The sequence below is a fragment of the Phocoena phocoena genome, chromosome 9 (genome assembly GCF_963924675.1).
Source record: "Phocoena phocoena chromosome 9, mPhoPho1.1, whole genome shotgun sequence".
Classification (NCBI taxonomy): domain Eukaryota; kingdom Metazoa; phylum Chordata; class Mammalia; order Artiodactyla; family Phocoenidae; genus Phocoena; species Phocoena phocoena.
This window is the reverse complement of record NC_089227.1, coordinates 7,054,553-7,078,679: the sequence shown is the minus strand read 5'-3', so window position 1 is coordinate 7,078,679 and position 24,127 is coordinate 7,054,553. Positions and strand designations below refer to the sequence as shown.

The following is a 24,127-nucleotide window of genomic DNA, read 5'->3' as shown; positions in this document are numbered from 1 at the left end:
GGAGGGAGACCAGTCCAGAGGGCAGGGTTCTCCTGAAGTCTGTGAGTCCTGGTGCCCTGATGAGATCCATTCCCAGTGGGGACATTGGCAGGGCCTGCAATGGTTTCATTTTCCACCTGAGTCCCTTTGATTAAGCAACGGCAAAACCATCACTGGATTCAGGTGTCTTCTGGTGGGGTTCAAACTCTGACACAACAGCTTTACAAGGGAGTAAGAGAACGTGCTTCAGAACCTTCTAAAATGAGGAGGGAAGAGTGAAATTGAAAGAAATGAACCCGGAGGAGCTTTTCCTACAAAGACCCCCTGGGGGGAGAGGCAAGAATGGAAAAGCAGGGAACTGGTGAAAAACAGTCCCCACCAAGCACCTCCCTTGCACACAGGAAAAGCATAAGGGCCATTTTGGAACACAAAGGCCTCATTCCTGATTGAGGATGCCATCCTGGAGGCCGCCCACAAGGGGACCCTCCCCTGAAGATCCCTGAGAGGTGGGCTAGAGAGGTGGGCTGCCAAGCGCATGGTACAGAGGCCTGGGAAATCCCTTGACCCATCCGGCCTCAGTGTGCACATCTCTAAGATCAGGCCACTGGTCACTGAATAGTACAGCACTAGACTCTTGGACCCAAAGAAGCAGCCCTGACACCAGCTGCCCCACCTGCTGCTAACAGTTTTCCGGTCCTTTCTTCCTGTCACGGCTGCCAGTGAGCCTCTCCTGCAACAGCAACTGCCCCTCCCTTCCATCTTCTATGCTCCAGCCCTCCTACAGCTAAAATTTTCGGAACAGAGTGCAGAAGAAAAAAAGTGGCCAGGAGCCAGAGCCTGAGGGGCACACCAGTGTACAAAGCTGTGTCCTCACCATCACCATCTGGACATGATGTGGCCCTTAGGGATTCCGGGATGTCTGGGTCAGCCTCACACGGGTGTCAACCCGGTCATGTGCACATACATGAGCACCTGGCTGTACCTAACTCTTATTAGTCAAGATGTTTGATCTTAGGGAGATTTCAACTCTGTAAGCCAGGCTATATACTCCTGGGGTTGATGACTGCGAAGGACAGATGCTCCCCAGATCTAGACTGCCCAGATCTTCTGAGTCAGAGAAGCAGAGGAACACAGGGTCTGTCTGCTGGAGCCAGAGGCCTCCATAATCACACGTCTCCTAAAAGGCAGGCAGGAAGTCTAGCTCCCATTCTGGAATGTGCACAGCCCGTGCAACCGACCCTTTAATTATAAAAAAGGAAGAAAATCAGGTAAAGCAAATCGGCATCTACTAAGATGGCATTTTCATCCCGAACACTACTCGAGTGTTTTTTTAGGAAGAGTAATCTCATTTATAATAACTTAAAAAACTGAATATTCAGCAGCATGGCGCTGACTAAATAATGCGACATTATGGAAACTCTGCAAACCACTTACTGGCATGAGAACACGCTTATGTAACAACATTGACTGAAACGAGAAGAATGCAAATTATGGGACAGATGTGAATGGGTGTGTGGCTCTGTGCACACAAGTGACATGACAACTGTGGAGCCAGTCTGGGGACTGGCCAAGGATTCTGATGTCAGGCACCAGCGACACCAAATAAGGGCCAGGCATCAGCAAAAAATCTGTAAACAGTAAATGCTGGAGAGGGTGTGGAGAAAAGCTTTTTAAAAAAAGCCAGTATTTATTAAATGTCAATTATTAGCAGGTGACCGCTGGAAATAATGTTCTAGACCTGTTCTAGATGTATTTTATATATTCGATCATGCATATAACCAACTCTCTAGATGTAGCAAAAGATACACAACATGAGTTACCAATTTATTTCTATTCATGATCAGGTGGTGGGCAGAGGGGAAGAAGAGAAAAACAAAACATCAAACCATGGTCCTTTATTCTTAGAGACCTCGGTCCTCCATACACGAAGGACAGGCTTGGCTGAAATAGTGGCTAAAGTGGGTGAAAATGAAAGAGTAACTTAAACACATTTACCCAGGAATGTCCAGTTCAGGTGTTTCCGAGTTGAAAAGTATGTGAAGCAGGTATCTTCAGGGCAGGTGGGCATCTGGGAGCAGAGTGGGTGTCCACCAGCATTTGGGAGCCAGGACCGGGGGCAGGGGGACACAGGGGCTGCTCTTCCAGAGGCCTGCAGCGGGGCCCTGGTACTCCTGAGACTTCACTGAGACCCCAGCCACCCACAAGGAATAAACCCCTCAAGCCAGGCTCCTCAGATACGGCTCTCAAGACAGAGCCAGGCTGTGTCTGCATCCTTCAGGGCCCTTTGACGAGCTGCCATGAAGGAGGTTGTGATGCCTCCCTGCCCTCCCTGCACAGGTCCTGCATTTCATCCTCACTGCCTCAACTTCCCTCTGCAAAACAAAGCTCCCTCATACCCACAGATCTCTTCCGAGACAGCTGAAAGGTCTGGTGCTCAGACCCAGGAGTAACCAGCTGCGAGGTTCTACGGAGGCATCACTGATGATCACTCCAAATTGAAAATGCTCACTTTGGAGAAAAGGAAACCCTCGGGCACTCTTGGTGGGAATGTAAATTAGTGCAGCCACAAGTTCCTCAAGAAGTTAAAAACAGAACTGCCATATGATCCAGGAATTCCTCTTCTGGGCATATTTCTGAAGGAAATGAAATCAGTACCACAAAGAGATATCTGCACTCCCATGTTCACTGCGGCATTATTCACAATAGCTAAGTCATAGAATCAACCTAAGTGTCCATCTACAGATGAACGGCTAAAGACAGTGTAGTACACACAGAAAATGGAAAACTATTCAGCCATAAAAAGAAGAAAATCTCACCATTTGGGATACATAGATGAACCTGGAGGACATTATGCTAAGTGAAATAAGCCAGATGCAGAATGACAAACGCTGCATGATCCCACTTTTATGTGGAATCTAAAGTAGCTGAATCCATGGAAGCAGAGAGCGTGGTGGTTACCAGGGGGAAGGCAGAACGGGGAGCTGTTGGGATATTAGTCCATGGGTACAAAGCTTTAGTTATGCAAGATGAATAAGTACTGGAGATCTAAGGTACAACAATGTGACTTTACTAAATACTTGAAATGTGCCATTGAAAGGACTGCACTATCAAGCCATGCAGACAAAGATGAAGATTAACTGCATATTAGTTAGTGAAAGAAGCCAGTCTGAATGGACTACATACTGTTTGATTCCAGCTATATGACATTCTGGAAAAGACAAAACTACAGAGATGGTCGACAGATCAGTGATGGCCCATGCTTTGCGGGGAGGGGTGAGTTGAAAAGGGGAATGGGATGATGGAAGGAGGTCCAAATGGGCCAGATGAGAGTGAACTTCCTCTGGTTAGAAGATCACGTGATCATGCTGGGTGTGAATGAAAAAGCCTCGAGTGTGCAGTACCAGTGTGAACAAGAAGGCTACTTCTCCCTCTAGGAAACAAAGGTCTTATTCCGTATTACATGTAACTATTTCAGAACCAGTTCTGAGAAGTTTAACTTTCACTATAAAAAATATGTAACAAAAAATTTTCCATTTAAACCATGTTTAAGTATGTGATCCGGCCGCATTAAGTATATTCACAAGGCTGTGCAACCATCCACCACCATCCACTTCCATATATCGTTCATCATCCCGAACAGAAACGCTGAATCCACTAAACAATGACTCCTCATTCCCTCCTGCCCCTAGGCCCTGGGAACCTCTATTCTTCTTCATGTCTCTATGAAGTTATCTTTTATAGACACTTCATATAAACAGAATCATACAACATTCGTCCTTCTGCGTCTGGCTTATTTCGCTTAGCATAAAATGTTTTCAACATTCATTCATGTTATAGCATGTGTCAGAGTTTCACTGCTTTTAAAGACTGAATGATGATTCCATTAAATGTACCACACCACATTTGGTTTATCCATTCATCTGCTGACAAACGGTTGACTTATTTCCATGTACTGGTGATTGTGAATGATGCTACTAGGAACACCCATATTCAAGTATCTGTTTGAGTCTGTTTTCAATTCTTTTAGGTACATGCCTAGAAGCGGAATTGCTGCATCATATGGCAATTCTATGTTTAAATGTTCAGGAAACCACTACACTGTTTTCCGTAACAGCTGCACCATTTTATATCCCCACCAAGAGCACGCAAGGCTCCAGATTTCTCTGTCTCCTCGTCATGTGAAGCTGTTGGGGAAACCTCCCCAGGTAGCCACCTTGGGATACAAAGATGGCAACAAAATTGGGATATTCTTTGAAAATAAGATGACCTGCTCCTGCTAGAACCTGCTTCCATAGTTACTTTCCCAATACTTGGACACCTCTCCCAAACTTCTACACGAACAGTTTCTTCTGCCTTGATGCATTATCCCCTGTTGCCTGGAAAATCCCTTCCAGTGCCAGCTCAGCTTGTCCTCCTCTGAGCAGTCTTCCTTGGTTCATCCAGGTCAAGTTGCTGTCCTTCCCTCGGCACCAGGCTAACCTGTGCCCACATCACTGGGTAGTGATTGTCTGAGTGTCTGTTTCCCCCAGACCAGGAGCTCTTCATGGCAGTCTCTGAGAGGGACCCTTAGCATCCTCAGGGCACAGGATCGATCATGGTACATTGGAGGAAACCTTTGTCCACTGAGTGACAACCAGTTTAGGCTCAGGTGAAGCCCTGTGATGGGGCTCTCCAAGATCTGCTCTGTGCTCCTGTGTACCAGGCCATATACTGTCCTCACAGAGCCTGGTGTCGGCGGGGGTGGTGGTGTGTGCAGGGAGGTAGATACTAAATAGTCATCAAATCGCTCTTCCATTAGAGCTATTGTGATCAGTGCTATAAAGAAATTTACAGAGGTGGCCATATACAATGGGGATCAGAATATGGCTGGTGTAAATCAAAGCTTCTACCCAGCGAGACTCAATTAACATTGGTTTTACAAATGTAAAAGAAAAGTGACTTTTAGGTTGACATCTAAAGTTTGAGTACTGCATTAGTTTTCTATTAATGCTGTAACAAATCACCACAAACTTGGTGGCTTAAAAGAACACAAATATTATCTCACAGATGTGAAACTCAGAAGTCTAAGATGGGTTGGCAAGGCTCTGGAGAAAAAGCCCTTCCCTCACCTTTTCTGCCCTACAGGCCGCCTGCATTCCATGGCTCGTGGTCCCTTCGTCCATCTTCACACTTCCAGAAGGAAATGCAGCTCTGCCAACACCCTGAGTTTAGCTCAGTGAGACCCAGGTCTGACTTCAGCCTACAAAACTGTAAGAAATAAACTTAAATTGCTCTAAGCTACTACATTTATGATCATTCAAAAGCAGGTGGGTAGGACCTCAGGGGGCTGTGAATCCAAGGCAGTCTGTGATCCTGCCCCACCTTCACTTGCTGAGGAGGGGGGATAAGTGAAACTAGAGCATACAAAACAGGGAGGACACTCACAGGAGACAGAATTTGCGGAGGTTCAGCCAGCCTGACAGGAAAACCAGGTACATCACTGTAGGAGATGGAGACAAATTTGGAGGCAGAGGAGAAGGAGGGACAGCAAGGAGTCAGTGCCCCCTCCCCAGGGCAACACTGCAACATGCTGGGCTTTCCCAGGTGACAGCAGTGACCTCTCTCGCAAGGGGGGCAGAAAGCGGAAGTGATGAGCGGCTCACTGCCCAGCTGCATGGATCACAGCTGGAGGGATCCATTTCTCGCTGGCAGCACCCATATTTCTGAGGAGGAACCCCCATGATGGGGCAGGGAGTTGGGGAGGTGAGGAAAGGGAAAGAGGCAGATAAGAACAACAAAGGGCATTAAAGGGTGTGTTTTCTGCTGTCTGCTTCAGGATTTCAGCAGGTCTGCCCTTGAACTTCTGTGAGAGCCCCCACTGAAGGATCCCCCGACCAGGCTGTGGGTAGCCTGAAGCCCCAGGTGCTAAGCCCTCACCTCCCCACACTCTGCCACCAGCTCTTTTTTTTTTTTTCCGGTACGCGGGCCTCTCACTGCTGCGGCCTGTGCCGCTGCGGAGCACAGGCTCCGGACGCGCAGGCCCAGCAGCCACGGCTCACGGGCCCAGCCGCTCCGCGGCACGTGGGATCCTCCCGGACCGGGGCACAAACCTGCGTCCCCTGCATCGGCAGGCGGACTCCCAACCACTGCGCCACCAGGGAAGCCCCACCAGCTTTTTTTTTTAACATCTTTATTGGAGTATAATTGCTTTACAATGGTGTGTTAGTTTCTCCTTTACAACAAAATGAATCAGTTATATATATACATATGTTCACATATCTCTTCCCTCTTGCGTCTCCCTCCCTCCCTATCCCACCCCTCCAGGCGGTCACAAAGCACCAAGCTGATCTCCCTGTGCTATGCAGCTCTTTTTAAAATGTCCGTGAGTGCAGCCATGAGAGCCAGCACAAGTAAAGAGAAACCAAAAACTTGAGCTATACTGCCACCTTCCGGTAAACAAAAGAAAAGTTTCTAATTGCCAGCCTGTTGAACTGTATGTACAAAGTAAGCAAGCAAAGGCTTCCTTAGTTAAGGAGGTTATTCGCTACTTCAAATGTGATGGCAGAGGCACATTTCATCAGAAACTATGAAAAATCACGGCAATATGGCATCACAGATAGAAAATGACAATACTCCAGCAACTAAACTCCGAGGTCCACAATACTGTGATCTAACTGATAAAGCATTCAAAATAGTTGGTTTGAAGAATTCTATAAGCTTACAAAGAAACTCAGAAAGGCAATTCGATGAACTCACGAATAAAATTAAAGAACAGAAAGAGTTCTTTACCAAAGAGATAGAAATTTTTATAAAGAACCAAACAGAAATTCTGGAGCTGAACCATTCAATTAACGAGATGAAGAATGCATTAGAGAGCTTAGGGCGGACTGGATGGAAGAAAGAATAAGCAACTTGGAGGACAGAAATCTGGAAATGACTCCTTCCTCAAAGAGAACTAAGTTTTTTAAAAAGTGAAGAAACACTACAAGCTATGAGATTTAAAGAGAAAAACAAATATAAGAATAATTGTTATATCAGAAGGAAAGAGAGCGAGAAGGGAGCAGAGAGTATATTTAGAGAAATAATAGCTGAGAACTTCCCAAACCTGGGGAAGAGACTGGATATACAACTCCATGAAGCTAAGAGAACATCTAACTACCTCAATGCAAAAAGACCTTCTCCAAGATATATTATAGGAAAATTGTCAAAAGTCAATGACAAAGAGTCTTAAAGGGAGCCTGTGGGAAAAAAGAAAGTAATCCACGAAGGATCACCCATTAGGCTATCAGCATAGTTCTCAGAAGAAACTATACGGGCCAGGAGAAAGTGGAATGACACACTCAAAGTGTTAAAAGACAAAAACTGCCAGCCAAGAATACTTTATCTGGCAGTTATCCATCAGGTTAGAAGGAAAGTTAAACGCTTTCTCAGATAAAGCTAAGGAAGTTCACCACCACTAGATCTGCCTTGCAAGAAAGGCTGAAAGGAGCTCTTCAAGCTGAAATGAAAAGACTAATTAGTGACATAAAAGCAAACGAAAGTACACAATACTCTAACAAAGGTGAAAAATAAAGTCAGAATTAAAAAACTGTAACTCTACATATTAATGCAGTGGTGCATTACCCACTTAATATAAAGGCTAAAAGTACACTAAAAATAACTATAGCTATTGATATTGTAATTTCTCAAAAAATTCAGTTTTCATAAAAAGAGGTAAATTGTAACATCAAAAGTATTTTAAAAAAAGGAGTAAAATGGTGGAAACTTTATAAGTGGATAAAGTTAAGGTGCTATCGGCATAACAATGACTATTTTATCTGTGAGATGTTTTATGTAAGCCACATGGTAACCACAAAGGAAAAATCTACGGTAGAGTCACAAAACACACCCAAAAAAAGGGAGACTGAGAAAATTACCATGGAAAACCACCACTTTACAGAGGTAGACAGAAACAGAGGGAAAAGAAACGATAGATACAAAATAATCAGAAGGCAAACAATAAATAAGATGGCAGCAGTAAGTCCTTATACATCAGCAATCACTCTAAATATAAATGGATTGAATTCACCAAACAAAAGACACAAAAATGGCTGGACTGATTAAAAAACAAGACCCAACTATATGCTGCCTACAGGAGACTCATTTCAGCCCCAAAGACACACAGGTTTAAAGTGAAAATAATAAAGACGATATTCCATGCAAGAGGAATCCAAAAGAAAGTATGCATAGCCATACATATATCAGAGTAAATTGGCTTTAACCCAAAAATGATAACAAGAGACAAAGACAGTCATTATATATTGATAAAAGGGTCGATACATCAGGAAGATATAACAATTGTAAATATATACACACCCAATACTGTAGCACCAAAATATATTAAACAAATAGTAACACATCTAAAAAGAGAAACAGACAATATATTAATAGTAGGGGACTTCAATACCCAATTGTCAGCAATGGATAGATCATCCAGACAGAAAATCAAGTAAGGAAACAGTGGAACTGAACTACACTCTAGAACAAATGGAATTAACAGACGTATAAAAAAATTCCGTTCAACAGCAGAAGAATACACATTCTTCCCAAGTGCACATGGAATATTCTCCAGGATAGATAGTTTGAAAGGACAGAAAACAAATCTTAGAAAATTTAAGAAGACTGAAATCATACCACTATCTTTTCTGACCACAATGGTATAAAAGTAGAAATCAACAAGAGGAAAGCTTGAAAATCTACAAATATGTAGAAACTAAACAGCACACTTCTGAACAACCGATGGGTCAAAGGGGAAATAAAAAACATCTCAAACAACTGAAAACAAAAATACAACATATCAAAACTTATGGGGTGCTGCAAAAGCTGTCCTGAAAGTTTACAGCAATAAATGCATATAGTAGGAAATTAGAAAGATGTCAAAAAACAAATTTCATAATTCGTGGTACTAGTAAAAGAAGAACAAATTATGCCCAAAGTTAGTAGAAAGAAGGAAATAATAAAGATCAGAGTGGGAAACGAATGAAACAGAGACTAGAAAGGATCCACAAAACTAAGAGGTGGTCCCTCCAAAAGATAAAATTGACAAAACCTTTACCTAGACTAAGAAAAAAAGAGAAGACTTAAATAAATTAAATTAGAAATGAAAATGGGAAAAAAAAAGAAAATGGAGACATTACAACTGATAAGGCAGAAATACATAGGATCGTAAGAAATTATTATGAACAATTATAAGACGAAAAATTAGATAACCTAGAAGACATCAATAAACTTCTAGAAACACACAACCTATCAAGACTGAATCAGGAAGAAACAGAAAACCTGAACAGACCAATAACAAGTAAAGAGATTGAATCAGTAACCAAAAACCTCCCAACAGAAAATCCCAGGACCAGAAGGCTTCAATGACAAATTCTACCAAGCATTCAAAGAAGAATTAAGACCAATCCTTCTCAAACTCTTCCAAAAAACTGAGGAGGAGGGAATACTTCCAAACTCATTCTAGGAGGTCAGCATTACCCTAATAACAAAGCCAGATAAGGACACAATGAAAAAACTATAGACCAATATCCCTGATGAATATAGATGCAAAAATTCTCAACAAAATATTAGCAAACAGAATTCAATAACACATAAAAAGGCTTATACACCATGGTTAAGTAGGATTTATCCCTGGAATGCAAGGATGGTTCAACATATGCAAATCAGTAAACATAATAGATCACATTAATAAAATGAAAGAAAAAATCACATGATCATTTCAATAGATGCAAAAAAGCATTTGATAAAATACAACATCCTTTCAAGATAAAAGAAAAAAAACCACCCCTCAGCAGACTGGGTATAGAAAGAACATACCTAACATAATAAAGGTCATATATGACAAACCCACAGAGAACATTATACTCAGTGGAGAAAAACAGAAAGCGTTTGCTCTGAGATCAGGAACAGAATAAGAACGACTACTTTCACCAAAAAAACTGAAAGCTTTTGCTCTGAGATCAGGAACAGAACAAGAATGGCTACTTTCACCATTCTTATTCAATATAGCATTAGAAGTCCTAAATAGAGCAATTAATCAAGACGAAACAAAAGCATACAAATTGGGAAGGAAGAAGTAAAACTGTTGCTATTTGCAGGTCATAGCACTCTACATAAAATAATCTCCGAAACTCAACCAAAAAACCATTGGAACTAATCAACAATTTCAGTAAAGTTGCAGGATACAAAATCAACACACAGAAATCAGTTGCATTTCACACACTAAGGTTGAAATACCTGAAAAAGAAATAAAGAAAACGATTCTCTTCACAACAGCATCAAAAACAACAAAATACTTAGGAACAAATTTAACAAAGAAAGTGAAAGATCAGTATGATGAAAACTCCAAGGCTTTCCTGAAAGAAATCAAACTCACAAACAATTCAGAAGACATCCTATGCTTATGAATTGGAGAAAGTAATATTGTTAAAATGTCCATATTACCCAAAGCCACCTACAGATGCAATGCAATCCCCATCAAAATACCAATGGTATTTTCCCCAGAAACAGAAAAAACAATCCTAAAATTTGTAGGGAATCATAAAAGACCCCAAATAGCCAAAGCAATCCTGAGGAAAAAGAACAAAGCTAGAGGTATCAAATTTCCTGATTTCAAACTAATCTCCAAAGGCATAGTAATAATAATAATAATAAAAAACAGTATTGTACTGGCACAAAAATAGACAAATAGACCACTGGAACAGAATATAAAGCCCAGAATTAAACTGCTACCTATATGGACAACTAATATTCAACAAGGAGCCAAGAGCACCCAGTGGGGAAAGGATAGTCTCCTCAACAAATGATATTGGGAAAACTGGAGAAACACATGTAAAGCAATGAAGCTGGACACCTATCTTACACCACTCACAAAAACTCACTCAAAATAGATCAGACTTAATACCTGATACTATAACTCCTCTAAGAAAATGTAGAGAAAAAGCTCCTTGACATTTGTCTTGACAATGATTTTTAAAATACGACACCAAAAGCACAAACAAAAGCAAGAATCAACAAATGGGACATTAAACTTTAAAGCTTCTGCACAACAAAAGAAACAATTAAAAATGAAAAGGCAACTTGTACAGGAGAAAATGTTTGCAAACCATATATTAGATAAGGGGTTATTATCCAAAACATATAAAGAACTCACAGCTCAAAATCAAAAAAAGGAACAACCTGATTTAAAAATGGGCAGAAGAAATAAAGACGTCTTTCCATAGAAGACATTCAAATGGCCAACAGGTAAATGAAAAGATGCTCAACATCACTAATCATCAGAGAAAATGCAAATCAAAACCACAGTGAGGCAACACTCACACCTGTTAGGATGGCTACCATCAAGAAGAGAACAGGTAACAAGTGCAGGCAAGGATGTGGAGAAAAGAGGACACTAACGCACTGTTGGTGGGAATGTAAATTGGTTCAACCACAATGGAAAAAAAACATGAACCTTCCTCAAAAAAATTAAAAATAGACCAACCATATGATCCAGCAATTCCACTTCTGAGTATATAGCTAAAGGAAATGAAAACAGAATTTCAAAGAGACAGCTGCACTCCTATTTTTATTGCAGGATTATTCACAACAGCCAAGACATGGAAACAATATAAGTACTCATCAAATGGTTAAAGATCTCTTTCTCTCTCTCTCTCTCTCTCTCTCTCTCTCTCTCTCACACACACACACACACACACACACACACACACACACACAATGGAATATTATTCAGCCTCGAGGAAGGAGGACATTCTGCCATTTACGACAACATGGATGGACTTGCAGACATAGAAAGACAGAATATGACATCACTTACATGTACAATTTAAGAAAGCTAAATTTTTAAAAACAGAATAAAAGTGATCAGCAGGGGATGAGCGGGTGGGGGGACAGATGTTAAGAGTACACATTTACAAGTAGTAAATAAGCCCCGGAGATATAATGCTTAGTACCAAACAATAGAGACAAAAATATTATAATCAACAAACTTGCTAAGAGACTATAACAATTTTTCCAACTACTAAAAAGAAAATTTTGTAATGAGATAGAGGTGCTAATTATTGCTACAATCACATTAAAATATAACAATGTCCTTAAATTAACATGTTGTACACCTTGAACTTATATAACTTTACCTGTCCAATGTATTTCGATTAAATTAAAAAGGATCAGGGTCAAGGTCTGGATGAGTCAATATCAAGGCAAAGGTGAGCCTAAGGGTCACAGTCAGGTATAGGATTGGGCCAATGTCAGGTTGAGGATTTGAATAAGATTCAGTACGTGGGTGGATCTGGGTCATGAGGGTCAGGGACATAATCGAGTCCAGCTGAGGTTCAGTCAAGGTCACAGTCAGTGTAAGGGTGAGGGTCAGAACACCTGGTCAGAGTCAGTATTATGATGCATAACGTGCAACAGGGTGAGGGTCAAATTCAGATGAAAAGCCAGGTCCAGGATCAGACGGAGTGTGAGGGTCAGTGTGAGAGTGAAGGTCAGAAGGGTCAGGGTGAGGATCAAAGTCAGGTTCAGGTTGAGGTTTGTCATCCGGGTATCAGGGTGAGTCTCAGGGTCTGAATGACAACTTCAGGATTGCTGAGTCTAAGAACAGGGTCATGGTCAGGGTCAAGAGTAGGGTCAGATCTGGGTGAGGGGCAGGGTCTGGGTGATGGCTGAGTTTCAAGGTCAAGGTCACAGTCAAGGTCATAAGAGTTTGGATGAGGCTCATAATCTGTCAAAGCGAGCATCAGCGTTACCAGTTAGGATGAGTTAGGGTCACCGTAAGGGTCGAGACAGCGTTAGGATGAAGTCTTGAGTCAAGTTTCTGACTGCGAGTCAGGGTTACATAAATGTGAGAGACACAGGGTCAGGGTCATGGTGAGTCAGTCAGCTAGCACTGGAGACAGGATCGGGGCAGGGTGGGGCCTGGTTGGCACCCTCAGGTAAGAGTGAGACTGAGGGTAAAGGTCAAGTTGTGGGTAGGATCAGGGACAATCAAGGGTTAGGATTAGAGTGGGTGTGTTAAAGTTCAGGGTCAAGTTAAGGGTACCAGGATCATGGTCAAGGTGAAGGTCATCAGTGTCGGGGTGAAGCTGAAGGTGAGCAATCCTGTCCCAATTCCCAGCACCATGTGTGGCTTTTGCAGATGCCACTTTCTGAAATGTTCTTCCTCCATTTACCTGCATATCTATATTCCTCACCTGCTTGGAGCCTTCAATGCGGCCGAACCCTCCCTGTCCCCTCCACTGAGATACAAGTATTATGAAGGCAAGGATCTTGGAATGGAACGTTTTGGTCATTGATGGGTTCCAAGCTACTCAGAAGAGTGTCTGGCACAGACCAGGTGCAGTTAAGCTTGTTTAATAGATGACTGTGTGCTACATTATTTCTGGGGGAATAAAAGTACATCTGGAATTACAACAAACTGTACACAGTAGCTTTCTCTGGGGTAGAATTACAAGTAAGCTTCACGGCTGATTTAATACATGTCCACGTTGTTTTATAATCTCCAAAAATGGCTCTTTCCATTTTAAGAGAAAACAAAGAACTTCAGGTAAAGTTCCTGACACAGTGATGGGCACAAGATACTCACTGAACCATAGCTATTGCCTAAACCTCAGGAGCTGGCAGCCTTCCTGGGAACCCTGGAGCATCCTCAAAGAAACCCTATTCTAGTTCTCTAGGCAGACCAAGAAGCAACACAACATGGAGAGTCTATTTATTCAACAGCCAACTTTGAAGACAAAGCCTCAGTAGTCTGAGGGGACGCATTTCCCGTCTCTACTTCAGTTCTTTTGCACAAGTTTCTGTCCTTTGCAGGCTACAGTGGGTTGTCCTAGATATACTTATACACAACCTTTGAGGGCACAGTCTGGAGGTGCAGGTGCACGGGACACTTGTAAAAGTGGGACAGCAGAGTCTCACTGTAGCCCACAAGGAAGTAGAACTTATGTGCAGGTAGCTGCCTCAGGACCAGCGCACAGATCTCCACCTGGTTAGCCCGGCGCTTTAGAACAAGCTGGTCGGCTAGGCAGCCTGGGAAGGTGCCCAGCATAAATTTACGAAGGAAAACATCTTCCACTGTTCTCTCTGCAGCATGGTCCTCCCCATCCAGGTTACCTGAAGAGAGAAGGGCAGCATGGTGAGTTGGCCGAAACTCCAGAGGTTAACATCCAAGAGCACTGGGCACTCAGTTCCACACCCCACTCCAGCCTCTTCTCCTTTCTTCTGTAAGTGGCATAACGCTCTAAAGTTCAAAGAACATTATTCCAATAATCCCCAAACAAATCCTGTGAAGTACGTGTTATCATTATCCTTGTTTCACAAAAGAGAAGAATGAGGCCTTATGAGGGCAAAAAACGCAGATGATTCTTCTATGTAGACAGAGAGTGCCCCTCTCCTTTCTTGACTGCCTTATAGAAGCACTGGTCACCCACGGACCAGAGAGATGAGGCCACCAACTACTTCTTTTTTTTTTTTTTTTTTTTTTATTTATTTATTTTTGGCTGAGTTGGGTCTCCGTTGCTGCTCGCGGGCTTTCTCCAGTTGCGGCTCTTCGTTGTGGTGCCTGGGCTTCCCACCGCAGCGGCTTCTCTTGCTGCGGAGCACAGGCTCCAGGCGTGCAGGCCTCAGTAGTTGTGGCTTGCGGGCTCCAGAGCGCAGGCTCAGTAGCTGTGGCGCACAGGCCCAGCTGCTCCATGGCACATGGGATCCTCCTGGACCAGGGTTCAAACCCATGTCCCCTGCATCGGCAGGCGGATTCTCAACCACTGCACCACCATGGAAGCCCTACCAGCTACTTCTGACACGAGGGATGTGAGCTCTCTCACTGACTAGAGCCACGGCCTCAACCAGTGGATTCTCACTGTGGACAACGGAACCATTGCACCTCTTTTAAGAGTCTCCACACACACACCCAGACCTTAGAACTAGAACTTGAAAAGGGTGGCGGACAGAAATCCGTATTTTAAGGTAGCTCTCTAGACAGGTGTATCTCAAACATTCAAGTTGAGAACCCTCATAGTGAACAAAACACTGCTGACCCTCATCAACTCACAGTAGTTATGTTCTGTAACGTCACTCGTTATGGTCTATAAAATCACCACGAACAACGAATTAGCAAATGCTAAACCACTGCTCCTGGTGGAAATACAATTAGGTTTCTGCAAGCCTTTGGTTACCATATTTTTATCAACAAAGTGATGTGTAGCCTTATTTTCTTTTTTTGTTTAAAGACACCTACAAATGGCTGATTAACACTGCACTCTCTCCCAACAGCTCTGTAACTCATGCCTGAAGGAAGCTTTTCTAACAATCATGCCACGTAAGGTACATCACAGTCTTCTTGAAATTAGGAACACGAGACAGCACTTCAGCATTACAGGCTATTTTAAGGCAGTGGACTCACCAACAGAAAGTACAAAACTCGAAAACATGGCACTCATAGATCTCGAAAAGGGTACTTGTTTACAGCATGCGAGCTGAAACTAGAAGGCAGGGCCTTGATCAACCGCAGCTGGGAAGGTGCACGTGGGGTGCTTGCTCTGCCCACCTCTGAGAATGAATGTGCAAGCACCTAGAGTAGTCAAATTCACAAACACGGAATCTGCAAATAACCCGGGCAAACTGTACATACCGGTAGTGAAAGATTCAATATTCACAACAGTCTTCCGGGTCATCGAATTCCAAGGGGTTTCACTCTTTTCACTGCCTCTGGGCTTTTTTATATCCGTAAATTACACATAACGGGCAGCGACGCAAAACAACTGTCTTTAGGCATGCAAACAATTTCTGTGGAAGTTCAACCGAACCCTTGACCCGCATGGAAAAAGCGTTTTGCGTCCCTTTCAAATACATTTTAACGATCCTGACCACATATGTCTATTTTACTCCTCTTTTGAAAGCGTCTGACTGATTCCTGAACTTCGCGTTGAGTATCGAGTTAAACAAAATCTCTGACACATGTTCACGTCGTGTTTATGTGACAGGCACAACTAAGAACGCCTTCCCTGGGGCCAGGGGTCGGGCCCACAGCACGTCCTCGTCCCCTCCCGCCACCGCGACAGGCATCGTCCCCTCACCTGTGTGCAGCGACAGCCAGCCCTTACGATGGGCGATGTGGTGCGGCGCGTGGGCCTCCTCGTAGGTCACTGGTTTGTCCCCCTTGCCCACTCGGACTCGGGCCGCCCGGTTCTGGAAAGAAAGAGGGCCCGTGACTCGCCGCGACCACCGACCCAGGGCGCGCCCTGGATTACACCCTCGCCCGCAGGTCCCACCCTCCGAGGTCGCGGGCGCCCAGACCCCAGGCCTCCACGCCGCACTTACCTTGGCGCAGGCCGCGGAGGTGTGCAGGGCGCGCCAGACGCATGGCAGCTCCCGGTCCCAGGACAGCACCTGTAGGGAGAGTGGGGCATGAGACCAAAACTAGGGCTCCCCGCGCCCCCGCCTCAACCGCCGGCCCCGCCCGTGCCGCCCACTCACCAGCGGCCGGAGCCTCAGACCGCAAACGGGCGCCGCCATCTTGGGCCGAGCGGAGGGCGGGGCGGGGCGGGGCGGCGTCGGGGTAAAGGTCAGGCGCGGGAGGCGGACGCACGGGCGAGACCACACGCGAGCCGGCGCGGGGGTGCGAGCGTCTCGGCCGGGCGGGGCCGCATGCAGTCCGCGCCGACCTGCTGTGGGCGGCGGCGGGGGCCCAGGCTCCGGGCTTGCGAGGCGGGCCGTGTGGGGCCGGGAGGTGGCGGGAGCTGGACTCTGAGCCTCCCCCGACAGCCCTGGACACGTCTTGCACCCCTCCGTCCTGCCCCAGTAGTGGTTTGCGTCGTGTTTCAGATCCGGAAGGTGGATGTTGCGGAGCGCGAGTTTTCGTGGCCCGAGAGCTCGCAGCGGCCGGGCAGAGAGTGTCTTGGCGTGGGGCGGGCCGGAGGAAGGGGGCGCCCACCGCCCCGACTGTCGGGGGAGCGGAGCGTTTCACCACGTCCTAGAAATTAGGCTGCTGAGTTCTGTCTCCAAATAATATCCTTTAAAAAACAGAAGAAAAGAAAAGAAAGAAACACCCAGACTTTATCCACAAATAGAGAGGAAATATGTTTCGGTTAAAACTTTACCTAGTTCTTGGGAGGGGCAAGATAGGGGTAGGGGATTAAGGAACACAGCCTGCAATGTAAACAGAAAGAGGCTACAAGAAAATACTGTGCAACGCAGGGAATATAGAAAATTTTTTAATTTTATAGTAAGTGAAGTATAATCTATAAAAATATTGAATTACTGTATCGTACACCTAACATAATATAAACGAATATAATATTGTAAACTCACTGTACTTTAAAAATCAGCCAGTTCTTAAAAGGATGGGTTATGCAGAGGGTAGGGTTTCATATCTGACCATACCCTAGTGTCTGGCCCTTGAGGAAGGAAAATTTTAAGGGAGAAAGGGCTGATGGTCGCTTAATTCCTGGAGATGTTACAGAGCCTGCTGTACTCAAACCAAAGCATCGCCACTGTAATTTGTATCCAGTAATTATTGTCAGAGGGAAAAATAGCAACACTGGATATCCTAGTTCAGAACTCACACATAGTAATGGAAAAAACGTGGACCCTGGATTCAGGCTCAGGTGTAACAATCTTTGTGCAATTGAGCCTCAGTTCCATAATCTGTATAATGGGTTTTGTTCATAATACCACTCATAGAGCTGCTATTAGTTCTGTTAGGTTGAATCATGTGAAATTGCCAACGTTTGGCCATTTTGACTTAATCATCCACCCTAATGCTGCTTACATACTGCTGTCATCTCTGTGGAAGGGAAATGGAGGCAAAGGCAGACAGTGAGCCGCCTCAGATCACACTGGGGAAGGTCCAAGAGGGACTCTTGGCTTCAGTGCAGTACATTTTCCACGGTCAAGATTCCTCTGACCATTTGGAGCTGGTTTCTCCAGAAAGGGACAGCGTCTTTCATGTCCGCTCTACTAGGAATATTTTATTTCTAAAATTTAAACTGTGGCCTCCAGCTGTTCTGCATATTGGATAAGGGGACAAAGCAGGAATAAGATGTTCTCCAATCACAATACTATCCGAATGTAAGAACTCTCAACTTTAACTGAAGGACCCTTTTTTTAACAAATTATTTATTTTATTTATTTATTTTTGGCTGCATTGGGTCTTCGTTGCTGCGCGCGGGCTTTTCTCTAGTTGCAGAGGGCAGGGGCTACTCTTCATTGCGGTGCGTGGGCTTCTCATTGCGGTGGCTTCTCTTGTTGCAGAGCACGGGCTCTGGAGCGCAGGCTCAGTAGTTGTGGTGCACGGGTTGAGTTGCTCTGCGGCATGTGGGATTTTCCCGGACCAGGGCTCGAACCGGTGTCCCCTGCAGATTCTTAACCACTGTGCTGCCAGGGAAGCCCCTGAAGGACCCTTTTAAGCTGGTAGTCATTTTTTCTTTTTGAAGTTTCCGTAAAGTTTGATAATTTGATAAAATTTTGTGGATGTGCTCCAAAGTGGTGAGGAACATGGGATCTGGTATCTGAAATACAGCTTCCTGGCTTTGCAATTTCAGCAAGTGGCTTGACCTTCCTGAGCCTCAGCTTCTCTCGTCCATAAAATGGGGACATGATGATTGTGAAAACCACGCTGTAAAATGCCTGATGCAGTGAGCAGCTCATGAATGTTTTTTTAAAAAAGGATAGAGTCCCTGCTATCTGCCTCCTCTTAGGGAGATGAACCAGCCATTGAGGGTCCGTGAGAACTCACTGGAACACCACCAGAGGAAAGGAGAAGAGGCTGGCTTTCCGTGCACGTGACAATGGCATGGACTTCTATCGTAGCAGCAGCAGGCAGTGCTGTCCAGCTGAGCAGGGGCTGTCGTGCTTGGGGTTCAAGTTTTGCCCCTCTTCCTTAGGCCCGAAGAGTCTCCCAGGAATTCCAAACTGATCTAGATCTTTCATTGGCCTTTTGCTTATTATTTTTGTTTTATACTATGCCTTGTTGCAAAAAGGGTTTCACCTGGTTCCTTGAAGGGGGGTGGTGCGGAATGGGGGAAGGGGGTCACGTGAATGTGTTTGCATGATTTAAATAACTTAAAAGCGCATTTTAATGCATTAGTATGAACTGTTACATTGTTTTAAATCACCAATAGAAAAATTTTAGTAGGATATTTACTTCTGTTTAGCAAAACGCTAACAGTGTTTTTCTGCACTTTTTGCTTCTCGCATCAATCCTGTAAAGGAGGCAATATTGTCCAGCTTTGGCAGATCAGAAGACGGAGGCTCCGAGGCTCCCCTGGGGTGACAGAAGTAGCCAAGGGTAGCAGCCTTCTTGTTACAAAGCGTGTGCTCGTTCCACATCTGAGGTTCCACTGCACCACTTGGTTCAGAACCGTGCAGGATGGAGGAATGGGCTGTGTGTCTGTGGTTGGACACAGACCACTCAGGACTGGCCCTGGGGGGACTTCCTGGGCGTGGAGAAGCCACATCTGGGAGCAAGGGACTCACATGAAGAGGCTGCCTACTCCCCTGCTGGGGGCTCCAGACCAGAGCCTTGAGGAGACAGGGATGTCCAGCTGTTTATTCTCACACATGAGCCCCTGTGCTCTCCTCACGATAGCCAGGAGGGTCCAGACTCCCGCTTATGCTCTCAGAGCAGCGATTCTCCACGCCGGCCGCATGTTAGAGCCCATCGGGTCCCACACCACAAGGACAGTACTGGACAGAGGCGTGGCGCCTGTCCTTTTTCAGTGCTCCTTAGATGATACCAATATACAGCCAAGGTTGGGAACCAGCGTCCTGAACTCCAGGTTTATGTGGGAGACCCCCAGAACCTGATCCGTAGAGACCCCTTTGCAGGAGAGGGCTATTGGATGGTCCTTACAGCCCTTTCCTACCACTAGTCCTGCGAGGACATCACAGCTCTTAACTCTGAGGGGACTGGGCCACAAGACACATAGGGGGCTGCTGTGTGGTCTGGATTTTTTTGAAGACGGTCTGTCCCGAGGGCTCACCTGTATCAAAGGATAGAACACTGGCCAGGCTGTGGAGTGACACTGTGCGAGAGGGAGACTCTGGGCCTACCTGGGCTTGCAGAGCACGGTCCGGCCTAGAACATAGTGTTTGTTTCCTGGAACTCACCAGAATCCAGCCTCAGGGAGCGCTGCCCCAGGCCGAGACGTCTGCCTTCCTGTTGGCGGTGAGATCAGTGGAGACAACTCCACTCATGTTGGTGTTCACGAGACGGACTTATTCTAATTCGGAACTGCTGACACTTCACATTTTGTAATCCTATGGGTTGTTTTGTTTTGTTTTTTTTTGTGGTACGCGGACCTCTCACTGTTGTGGCCTCTCCCGTTGCGGAGCGCAGGCTCAGCGGCCATGACTCACGGGCCCAGCCGCTCCGCGGCATGTGGGATCCTCCCGGACCGGGGCACGAACCCGTGTCCCCTGCATCGGCAGGCGGACTCTCAACCACTGCGACCCCAGGGAAGCCCTGTAATCCTATGGTTTTTATATTACTCTTGCTAATTCGTTTTCTCCTAATAACCAACACATTCACCAAGAAGAATCCGAGGTTCTCGCAACCTCGATTCCGGGAACTAAGCCAAACAGCCACTGAGACCAAAGCAGAGTCTTGAACTGTCTCCTCCCTTGCATAGGCAGCCCAGGGGCTCTCACCCCATGTTCCCCTTGAGCTCCTGCTGCGTCCTCCTACCCCCACTCTGCTTCTGCTGAGGTGCAGGAAGAAGGGTCAAGTCCCAAGCTATAATTACCGACTTCAGCTTTGGCGCGCTGAGGAGGTCCAGTCTCCCGATAGTGGAACCAATTAGAAGCACCCTTTGCCACACTGGTACCCTGGGCTGAACGTCACAACTCCAGGGCTTGGAGTACATGGACAGGAGGAGTGGGCCTCATGTGTGACAGCCATGGAGACCTCATTCCCTGATTCTCAGATGCTGTGCTAGACCTGGACACACAAAAATGGGCTTGATACCCTTCCTTCCGATGGGGAACACAGAGAAGCAGGCAAGCAAAAGGGTCTTAGATAAGGACCATGACAGGAACACATAAAGGCCCCTGACCCCCTTAGGTGGTAGAATGGAGGTGGGGCTGCCATCCAAGTCCGTCCTGAAGAAGTGCCAGCCTAACCAAGAACAGGTGGAAGGAGGCCCCAGGCAGACAGAGCATGAATGAAGCCACGGAGTCCAGAGTGTGTGGGTCCTGTGGGTGAGGGGTGGAAAGTCACAAAAGCCAGGACCAAGGGCACCTCGGCTCTCTCTTCTGTGGTTCTGACTTACTGGTACTTGTAAGGCTGCGCTCTGATGTAATTTTGTTGAAGTTTTAGGAACTCAGGATAGGTGTGTAGCGAAACTCATTTTTTTATTACTGGCTCAGAAAGAGAGAAAGGATTTTTCTTTACTGTGCTAATTCACATCTGAGGAGCTGGGGAGAGCTACCAGATCAAGTTTACATTGGTACACATTTCTCAACACCAGCCCTGCTAGATAATGTGTTTCAGTAAATCTAAGATAACGTCGATTAGAAGACATTACTTGATATACCATTAAGAAAGAGAAACAGATGCAAATTAATTTTAAGATACCACTGATCGATTACAAGATGAATCCTGTTTGGCCTGTTAAAATGTCTGAGGTCGATGTAGAAGGCACACAGCTTCCTTTGCACGAGCCTCATGGGTGCACAGACGCGTAGGCACAGCTTCGGGTGCCTTACTTATGTGCACAGCCCGGCTCCTCCAAAACCAGCTTTTGCGCACTCACCCCAGAGCAGGTGCTAGTAGTGGGGAGTAAGGCTTAGAGAAGTTGAATGACTCGCTCGAGGGCCGTGTAATTAGCGGGAAGCAAGACCAAGGTCGGAACCAGGCCTCGAGTTCCATATGCTGACCGAGCTACTTCCCATCTCCAGGGAGAGGGACAGGGGCCCTTGTGCCCAGTCTTCGACTCCCAGGCCCATTTACTCCAAGATCACTGACGTGGTTCCTGCTTTCACCAAAGTTCCTGATCCCCCTGGGAGCAGCCCAGCCACCCTTCTCTCTGAGAGGCTGTCACGTCACTAAGCTGGGCTCCAAGGACACTGCTGCCCAGTAGCCCCATGGCAAGTTCTGTGCCTTCTCAGACCCTAAGATGTCTTCAGGTCTGACGTAGGGGGACCCTCTGGCCGTGGTGAACCCGGGAATGGCTAGGGTAGACTGATGTTCAGTGTTCTGGGCTCCAGGGCACCAGTCAAGACCTGGGTATTGTGGAAATTTAATTACAAGAGCGGCACTGACCTCAGGGTCTGAAGGTGAACCCCTCTCGCAGGTCATGGAATTCCACATCAACCCCTAAAAACGGGTGATGCGAGCACCATAACTGACTCTGGAAAAATCAGTGCTCCAGGGCAACCTTTCCTGTTCCTGCACCTGACAGAGGCAATGGTCTGTGGACACTGCGCAGGCAGTTCCAGAATTCCTCAGTCGCTTGACTGTGGGTCCTCCACAGCAGTCCTGCCTGGGGCTGCCCGAGGGCGACCTCTTGCTCAAGGTCTGTTACGTTCAGTCTTCAGACTGGTCTGTTTTCAGAACTTTAAATATACTGGGCAAATGTTGGATGTGATTTCGTAGTTTCTTAGGTCCTAGGATACATGGAATAACTTCCCTGATTACTAAGCAGTTATTAATCGATCTTGGATCCTGCATCCTTTTGAAAATCTGTTGAAAGCTATGAACTCTTCCTCCCCTCTCCCTTCTAAAAAAAGCACACACCTGGTTTTCAGGAACGGAGTGACTGAACCTTATCTTTGGACAATGGACCTTAGGAACCACTAAAGTAGGGAGCCACTAAAGCTGGCTTCCCTGTTTCAGATTTCAGGGATAGCTTGAATCAGTTTTTAAAGGAACTGGTTGATAGTCAACAATTGTTAAGAGAGATTTCCAGTGCCTGAACTTGGGACCCAGGAATATCCTGGGTGAAATTCCTACAGTGCTAGAGAGGCAACTGGGTAGTTTTCATGGCTCTAGGGGGAAAAAGTAAAGAGAGGTATTGGTATTTCCAGGTGAACCAACATCTTAATATTTGTGTTGTTTAGTGATCCACGAAGAAATGAATATGTAGTGCCTGAGGATTAGACACTCTTTTTGAGTTTCAGAAGTGAAAAGGTTTAAAGTGAATTTATTAGCAAAAGATTAGGTTTTGGGCTTCCCTGGTGGCGCAGTGGTTGAGAGTCCGCCTGCCGATGCAGGGGACATGGGTTCGTGCCCCGGTCCGGGAAGATCCCACATGCCGCGGAGCGGCTGGGCCCGTGAGCCATGGGCGCTGAGACTGCGCGTGCGGAGCCTGTGCTCTGCAACGGGAGAGGCCGCAGCAGTGAGAGGCCTGCGTACCGCAAAAAAAAAAAAAAATTAGGTTTCCTGAGTTCCAGCACTTCTTCCAGCCTCCGTTTCACACATCAGAGCCAGGTTCCCGGAACACAGGGGCAACTTTCTGAACATCAGGGGAGCAGTAGTTGGAGCATCCTGGGGCCAGAGAAGGGCCTGACAGCCTTGGAACCCAAAAAAGGGTTCCAGTCCAGGGGGCTCCCTTTCCGAGTCTGGGAGGAGGAGTTCAAGGAATAGAGAGAAGCTCCTGGTTACCACCCGGGGGACTGATTTTCCTGGAATCACAAAATACAGAGGGGAGGAGGCCCTAGGGCCCAAGCAGAGATTCCCAGAACTAGTGGCACAGCCGGGACTGGGGTCTGAGGCACAGAGAGGTGACCCTGGCCCTTGGTAAGGGCCAGCACAGACAAAGGTTCCAGCTGGAGACTCAGGAGAGGAGGAGCTCCACGTTCTGGCTCATGGTGTCACGTGGGCCACGGATGATGCCAGGGAGGAGGCCTGGCCCTGGAGGCACGGAAGTGAGACGAAGGGCTGACACCCAGGGGCAAGGCTGGGGGTGAGCCCGGAAGCTGTGGAAGTTTGGGGAAGATGAACGGCCGGGAAGCTGAGACACAGAGCTGAGGGCGCCGGCGTCCCCATCAGCTCCGCGCTGCCGATGCAGGTCTGTGGGCTGGGCAAGCTGCTCAACTGCTCTAGGCCTCCCTGCCTCGTCTCTAAAACGGGGTAACGATGGAGGTATTTTGGAGCCCCTGTGAAGATGCTTAGTTCGGTTTTCCAGTAACAGCC

General features: G+C 46.1%; 2 protein-coding genes across 2 annotated transcripts in view; both read right to left on the bottom strand.

Moving 5' to 3' along the window:
• The window catches only part of PKD1L1 (polycystin 1 like 1, transient receptor potential channel interacting), a 29,752-nt gene extending 24,633 nt beyond the window's left edge, over positions 1-5,119 (bottom strand). The window contains 1 exon segment of the mRNA XM_065884348.1: positions 5,088-5,119. Within this exon segment, the coding sequence (XP_065740420.1) occupies positions 5,088-5,119 (32 nt within the window).
• An 8,567-nt stretch (positions 5,120-13,686) lies between these two features.
• Positions 13,687-16,514, bottom strand: MRPS24 (mitochondrial ribosomal protein S24). Its single transcript, XM_065883828.1, has 4 exons — positions 16,471-16,514; positions 16,315-16,383; positions 16,071-16,182; positions 13,687-14,109 (listed from the first exon to the last, which is right to left on the bottom strand). The coding sequence occupies exons 1-4, from the start codon at positions 16,507-16,509 to the stop codon at positions 13,826-13,828; spliced, it is 504 nt and encodes a 167-aa protein (XP_065739900.1). The 5' UTR covers positions 16,510-16,514; the 3' UTR covers positions 13,687-13,825.
• Between the last annotated feature and the right edge of the window lie 7,613 nt (positions 16,515-24,127).